The sequence below is a fragment of the Danio rerio genome, chromosome 17, assembly GCF_049306965.1.
Source record: "Danio rerio strain Tuebingen ecotype United States chromosome 17, GRCz12tu, whole genome shotgun sequence".
NCBI lineage: Eukaryota > Metazoa > Chordata > Actinopteri > Cypriniformes > Danionidae > Danio > Danio rerio.
In genome coordinates, this window is record NC_133192.1 from 1,474,293 (window position 1) to 1,482,500 (window position 8,208).

Consider the following 8,208-nt stretch of genomic DNA (forward strand, 5'->3'; position numbering starts at 1 on the left):
GTGTCTGTACTGTCAGTAACACAGGCTCTTCTGTAACTGAAGTGTGTTTGTGTGTCTCTTCACCTCCACACACACACACAGAGTGAGAAACTGACCAAGCGAGAAGTGGAAGCCAAGTTCTGTAACCTGTCCCTGTCCAACAACAGCGTAAGTCACTCACTCACATCCAGAGCACCACACCACTCTGCTGTTTTGTCTTAAGGGGGAACATCTCTTTATTGAACACTAGTTAGGGAGCAGTGTGTGAATATACCCCTCTGGCGGCATATGGGTTAGTTTGAGTGAAGCGGCGCAGACGGATCCACAATGCACTTCAGCAACGGCAGTTCGGCAACGCCTGACATCACCCATTCAAAGTGAATGGGAAGCGTTTAAGCTGACGCCCCGTGTAAATGGAGCGTAAATGTTTACTGTTTTAGGTCTGTCAGGATTCCCTAAATGATCTACATTTGCTAAATGCCAGAAAAATGAGAGAATTTCTAGACAGAAGTGTACACACATTTCCTTCGTATTTTTGCTTTTCTTTTAAACTGCATGACTTTGGTCAAATGTTTTGGGTCTCCTTCCACAAGGTTCTCTCAATAGTTTGCAGGAATTTCCAAGTGGTGCTCGCTGCAGAGCCATTTGAGGAGAGGTGAGCTCCAGCGAGGGGGAGCTTAAGCTTGAGCTCCACCTTTTTTGCACCTCTTCTACGAGTGATGTCACTGGGGGTAGGGTTAGGGGTGGGGTTGGTGTACGCATTAAAACAGCTTAAGCCTAGTTCACACTACAGGATTTTAAACATCAGCAGATCGCTGTGCCGTTCACACTACATGACTTGACTTTGTGTCTTTTAATTCCTGTGGTGTTCACACTACGCAACACTCTGTGAATGATCCACAATAGGGGGGTCACACACTACATGATCTGACAACATCTCATTCCCCATCAGCTCATTCAAGCTACCAAACCACAGCCAATGAAAATTTGAGGGAGGAGTTGTCAGAAAAAGCTGAACACTATTGGCTGCTTGTGTGCTGATGACATCACTGACAGCGTTTCAAGCTTTGGAGAAAGCATTTAAAAACATCGTCAAATCAGCTGATTTATCAGCGCATTAATCACTCATCTGCAGGTTCCAGTGGATAGATACACAGAGTTTTTAATTTTTGTAATTTTATAACTCTTTGAAATAAAACTAACATATTTATAACACCCTGCCGCTTTCTAACTATCAGTGTATTTCTTTCTGACATTGTTATTTTTTTATTACAAAACAGTAAAGAACTGAGCATTTCTGCCTTAAATTACCATATTGGTTAAAATGACTGCATGCATGTCTGATACTTTTCACTGTGACTTTAAATATGTGTGCATTTTCTTGCCTGGCAACTTCCTGCTAACATAAATAAAACTTTCTGATGGCAAAAACATCAATTTACTTCAGATATCTTTCAAAACAGCAGATTCTGTGCCGAATAGGTCCTGTTTGAAAGTGAAAATGAAAGCCAAGACCTTTAAGTGTTCTAGTATCTTAACTACATATTTATAGGCTGTATTACCAAAAAAAGATAATATTTTTAGGGTAATAGTGTCATTAAATATGATGCCAGACATTCAAAGCTTAATTTTAATATCTCAATAATAGCTTTGAATGTAAATATGTTGTGGCAGTATGGCGTTTTATATGAGAACGGTCAGAATGAGCAGTATGGTAATTCTAATAGTTACAGAGTTCTAGTTCCACTGTTAATATATCCTCCTCTCATGTCTGTGCTAACGCAGAATGAAGCGAGTACACCGATGCCCATTCTGACCAATCACAGATGTTTCTGCTGAGCTCCTGAACACACAGGCGTTCAGCTCATGCTGATATGCTCTCTCATTGGCTGCAGCTCGTCACTACATCTGACCACACGTGGGGTTGAGTCGGCCGACTGCTCTGGAATATTTAGCATGCTGAATGTTGAATTTCCGTCTGCGAGGTGTCGGCGACGCGTCAGCGAGCCTCGTTGATGCGTTGTTCAGTAGTTCACACATAAAGAGCGGCGAGCGCCGAGCACCCGCAGATTTCTTCCCGATCACAGCCCGATCTGTCGGCGAGCTCGTTAACTTCCAAATCGGGCTCAAATCAGGCTTAAAATCCTCTAGTGTGAACTAGGCATTACAGGAGGAGGAGCGACAGCTCATGCTCCCCCTCGCTGGAGCTCATCTCTCCTCAAATGGCTCTGCAGCGAGCACCCTCTCGGAATTTCGGCCCATTCCTCCTGACAGAATTGCTGTAACTGAGTCGGATTTGTAGGCTGTCTTGCTTGCACAAGTTTTTTCAACACACATTCTCTATAGCAGGGTTTTTCAAAGTCTAAGACAGTGGGCCTCCCTTTTGACACAACTTATCCATTGGCGCCCCCCTCCTCCCAAACACGCACACACACACACACACACACACACACACACACACACACACACACATATATATATATATATATATATATATATACATACAATATATATAAAGACACAGACAGATGTCAGACTGTTAACTCACTTTTATCATCATTTGCATGAAAGTGCAATTATTTACAGAGTAATAACAAGTATTTTAATATAACGTTTTTAAAACTAGGATGATGGTTCAATATGAATAGAACAGATCCAAGAACTGTCCATCCCAGTCAAAACAGTCGAAGTTTAGCGGGTCTCATGCTGTCATTAGCCAAAATATCTTGACAAACCACACATAAAGGTCGTGGTTCATCAGCTGGTCCTGTCCACGTAAATCCTAAACTCAAATACTGATCATCATATCGTCGTCTTTTGGGTTTAAGCCCTGAACTTGAAGGCTTTTGTGGCGAGGGGGCGTGGCCGAGAGCCGTGGGAACGGAGTGAGGCCACCGCGTAAGTGGATACACCTGCGGTGCGCACCTGCCTCAGATCCCACGGAAGGAGCCCTGGATCATAAAAGGAGGAACAAGGGCAGAGGAAGCCGAGAGAGGACCGGGCCCAGACATATTTTACTTTTGCTTTCAGTTTGACGGCTGTCTCCGTGAGGAGCTGCCGTCCGTTTGTTCTGGTTTAAACGGCAGCCCTAATAAATCATTTTAAAACTGCGTCGGTTCTCCGCCTCCTTCTTCCCGGCGGCCAAAGGGCCGTGAACTTCATTACAGCTTTGAATCGGGGGGTCTCAGAAACCGACCCATTGTACTAGCAGGCATGTACCTGTATTGGCGGGCTTGCCAAACAGAAGTGAATTCACAGCTATGGCCTTCTGGGTAAAAAAGGTTTTCTTATATTTGACGTATTTTTTTTGCTTTGTTTAATTAAAACGTTTAAATATAATAAAAAATACATATAATAATTAAACTTAACAATTATATTTTTATTATATTATATTTTTTCCCACGCCTCCCCTGACATGCTCTGGCGCCCCCCAGGGGAGGCGCGCCTCACACTTTGAAAACCCCTGCTCTATAGGATTGAGTTCAGGGCTTTGTGATGGCCACTCCTAAACATTCACTCTGTTTCCTTAAAGCACATTTGAACTCATTTGGCAGTATGCTTAGGCTCATGGTCTGTCTGGAAGAGCCATTTGTGGCCAAGTTGTAATGTCCTGGCTGATGTCTTGAGATGCTGCTTCAGTATGTCTCCAAACATTAGTCTGCAGTGTCATTCAGCAAATTGTAATCTGGCTTTGTTGTTGATTCTGACTTCTTGATTTTCTCATGTTGTCACACAAGGAAGCAGTGTGTTTGAGCTTTTCCTTGTGCCTCACATTAACTCAAATGTTGTCAATCAGCCAATCAGAAACTTCCAAAACCTTGACATCATCATCTGAGCTTTATCAGAGGCAGAATAATCTTATTGTGTGTAAACTTGACTTTCAAGAAGAGTTAGAACAAATTCTCAAACAATATCTCTCTCATTATTCTGCTATTAAACAGAACAGAAACACATGTGATCATCCTCACTTACCTAAAAGAGGAAGAGTTTAGTCACATTAACATCTGACTCTTTTAAATGGTGCTGTGCCTTTTAATACAGCATATGTACACTTCTCCTTTCAACTGTAGGTGTTAAAATAAGATTTGGCATCAGAAATCATCCCATTTGCTGAAACACAGAGAAAGCTGAGGCCAAATTAAGCCTCAAAATCAGCCCAGAGTGGATGAAGACGACCCAACAGCACACAGGGATCAATGAATGGTGTTGCTCAGGTGTAGAACGTGATGTTTTGGGGTGTGTGTTCAAATGCAGATGCTGTATAAGTGTTGGTGTGTGTGTGTGTTCAGATGCAGACGCTGTATAAGTTCATCGAGCAGAAGGGTGGTCTGCAGGAGCTGCTGCCGCTCATCAACTCTCTGACCAAACAGAAGAGCTCGGCTGTTTCTCAGATGGCCAAACAGGGCCTGAAGGATCTGGAGGAGCTGCTCAGCCTGCTGAAGAAGCTGACCCTGAAGCTGCAGGTGATGGATTAAGACTGATATGTGCCGACTATCACCAGCTGTGTTTCCATCCACATATTTTTACGGAGCAGTCACATAAAACTGCTTAATTGGGGTGTCCCCGGGGTCCTAAAAAGTTGCGCGCACACTATACTAACCGAACCATGCCCATGCCCGTTTCCCAGATCGTTTGAAAAGTGGGAGTGCTTTAAGCCAAATGTTTAATTCCCTGATTTTTCCCCTACACTAGTGTTTATTTTGATGCATTTGGTGTTTATTTTTGTGCATTTGGTGTTTATTTTAATGCATTTTGATGCATTTATTTTGATGCATTTATTTTGATGCATTTGGTGTTTATTTTGATGCATTTAGTTTTTATTTTTATGCATTGTATTTTTGTTTTAATGCATTTGGTGTTTATTTTGTACATTTGGTTTTTATTTTAATGCATTCGGTGTCTATTTTAATGCATTCGGTGTCTATTTTGATGCATTTGGTGTTTATTTTGATAAAATATATTTATAATTTATTTCGGTTCAGTCGGCTCGGCCTTGTTGGAAGAGGTGTGCCAGAGCGCGGTTCACTCGGACTCAGCGGTACGCTTGTAGTGTGTGCTAATTGCACCTATGCCCAGAACTGAAGACGAGATGTGACTTTTTTATATGGAGTTATTAATCATTCTTACTGTTCAATGAATACAAACTGTCAGACCGCAATATAATACAAACTGTACGGGTCGTTCACATATCATATGAGCAGCACTTCTCACAACACAGATGCTTTACATGCGTAAATACTGTATAAATATTCATTATTAACCTTTCTATCAACATGATCTGATTATAACTGCAGATCAATGACGAAATGGCGAAATAGCCTACTGTAACATCTGTAATTATATAAAATAAATATATAAATGAACTTTATGGGTGTAACGATTTATCGTTGTACGATTTATTGCGATGCAAAAATGTCACAATATGCATGGTGGCGTTATGACGATTTGATTACGATATGACGTCCGTTTTCTCTTATTAGTTGAGCTGTTTGCACGTGAGCTACGTTTCACCTGCTGTCGCACGTGAGTTCAGATTGCAGCAGCAGTAATGTTAGCAGACCAAGATGAGTGAAGCTGAAATAGAGGATGACCCATCCTCTCAAAATCAGACGTCTGGCAACATTTCGGTTGTACAGTCATTGCTTTAGACTCGTCCGCTTTTTGACACGCATACTGGGTCAATCATAGCCGAAGTTTTAAAGTCTTCACAGTGATTTACATACTTTGCACAGCGACATGGATACCTCCTAATGCTGTTGAAAGAGTCACATACTGTATTTATAAGGTACAATTCACCCTAAAATATCATTCTGTCTTCATATAGTGTTCCCGCCGCAAAATCACACATGACGTGAGCTGACCAAGAGCTGTTACTACAGAGGGCGGATGATAGACGCGCGCGTATGGCAAGCCGTTTTAGCATTTAAACCTTTGTTCTGACTATCCATAAATATATTTAGAAATATCTCTAATTATATTTTGACTAGTCATAATTATAATTCGACTAGTCAGAATGACAATTAGTGATATCTGCAATTACAATTGTACTAGTACGAAATCAGATTGGAGATATCTGCAAATATATTATGACTAGTCATATTCCTCCATTGACTTCCATTGAAAAATATTTGCAGATATCTCTAAATGAGTTTTGACTAGTCACAATTGTAATTAGAGATATCTCTAAATGAATTTAATTAAATATGAATTAAATACCTGGAAATGTGGATTTTTTTTTGCACACACAAAAAACGCAAGTAACCAAGAAAAGCCTTAAGCTCTTACTGTTAAATTCAATTGAATAGAAAGCTTATTTTTTTTGCACCTTTACTTAAATTGTTCCTTAATTTTGTCTCTGTCATTTTGATAATATTTTTAAGAAGTTTTTAAATTGTTTTATTTTCCAGAGACAGGCCTGTTTAATTTATTTTCTTAAACAAGGTTCAGTTTAACAAGTTGAAACAAAAGAAATACATAAAAAATAGTTTACTTGGTAAAATTTGCATTTTTAGTTTAATTTTCAATTTTTATTCCAAATATCGTGATGCATATCGAATCGTGAACATTTATATCGTGATGCACATCGTATCGTGAGCTGAGTGTATCGTTACACCCCTAATGAACATATATGAACACATACAGACCCTTACTGTCTCCATATATATTACCAACTACAGAAGAACACAGCAGACATTTAGTCCTTATTTAGGATCAAAACCAACAGGAAATATAGCCCGCAGTCAGCGCAGATCTCTCATCTGAATGTCGTATGCAGTATTTTGCACTCGCTCAGCTATAGTAGTGTGTGTTGTTGTGTGTTTTGCAGGTGGTGGTGAATCTGGGTTTGGTCTATAAGGTCCAGCATCACTGCGGCGTCATCTTCCAGTTTGTGGCGTTCATCAGGAGACGGAAACGAACCGTTCCTGATATCCTGGCGGCCGGAGGACGCTACGATCACCTGGTAACATCAACACTGATAAACTGACCAAACCTGAACTGTTTTAACAGAACAAATCTGAGCATTTCAATATTTTAATACGACAAAACCAACCCATATTTACCTGTTCATTAACAGGGCTCGAAATTAACTTGTTTACTTGGTAGCACCGGTGCTCCCAACTTCAAATATTTAGGAGCACCAGAAAATATTTAGGAGCACCAGAAAAAATTTAGGAGCACCCACCAAAAATGAATGAACACCGCTGCAAATTGTATTTTAAGGGATTTATTGTATTTTAAAACAACATCAATTAGGACTAACAAAAAACAGAAACAACTATCTAACTAATGCTGTGATGACTTGATATTTGTGTGCAATAATTCCAAAATGAATGTTGAATAATTCTAGAATATTAATGATGATGAAAATGACAATAATAGTAACGATGAATTACATTTCTCATTATCATGCTGCCTTGAACGTGCATGAATATCTGCTATAAAAAGTCTGTTACTTTATGAAAAATAAATGTATAGTTTGCATCAAACAAAAATGAAGCATTGCAGTAAGAAATATTGATTTTGTACTGCTGTTTTATATGCATGTCAAATTAATAAATAATATTTCTGCTACAAAACAAACAAAAGATTATAATAAATCATTCAATTCAATGATGAAAGCTGCAAAGCAGTCATCAGTAAATAAATTAAAATAATAATATACACCTCAAGAAAGAATAGACAAGAGAAAGTAAGTAAAGTCTCACTTCTATCACTCTTTAAAAGTTTTGGTTTCAGTTTGTGTCAATTTAAAGGTTCAGTCTGAGATGATCTTCATGTTTCTGTGTTTGTGGAAAAGCAGGCGAGTCAGCCGACCCAATTTATGAGCAGGCAGAGCAGGATTCTTGCAGTGACCACCAGCGCAATACCGCTCTTTGTTATGATGAGCCGCAGTTTCAGTGTAAACTTAGTAAAGGCGAGCTTCTTTGGTGATGATGCAGTATTAGATTGGACTTTTAGCGGACATTTGCGCTGAACACGCAGTGAACGCAACGCATGAGATTCGGGCGCCTTCTCTGAAAAGCGCGTACTCGATTGATCTCAGCTGGCGGATCATTATTCACCACGTGTCATGATCGCTCTCATCTGCTCCTCAACTTTAGGTGGAGTTTGCAAACCTGTGTGCTTTAAGTTTTTACTCTTCAGCCGTTTGCATTTCCCGTGGTCATAAAAGCTCCTTCCCTGTCATCTGACAGCGGAATACCTTGAGTGATTGACAGCTAATATGAA

General features: G+C 40.0%; 1 protein-coding gene across 4 annotated transcripts in view; it reads left to right on the forward strand.

Annotated features, from left to right (window-relative positions):
* eif2ak4 (eukaryotic translation initiation factor 2 alpha kinase 4) overlaps window positions 1-8,208 on the forward strand; it is a 113,202-nt gene that overhangs the window by 71,660 nt on the left and 33,334 nt on the right. For all 4 annotated transcript variants that reach the window (XM_073927947.1, XM_073927948.1, XM_073927945.1 and 1 more), the window contains exons 28-30: window positions 82-147; window positions 4,269-4,442; window positions 6,806-6,940. In XM_073927947.1, coding sequence (XP_073784048.1) covers window positions 82-147; window positions 4,269-4,442; window positions 6,806-6,940 — 375 coding nt within the window. The remainder of the gene's footprint in view (window positions 1-81; window positions 148-4,268; window positions 4,443-6,805; window positions 6,941-8,208) is intronic.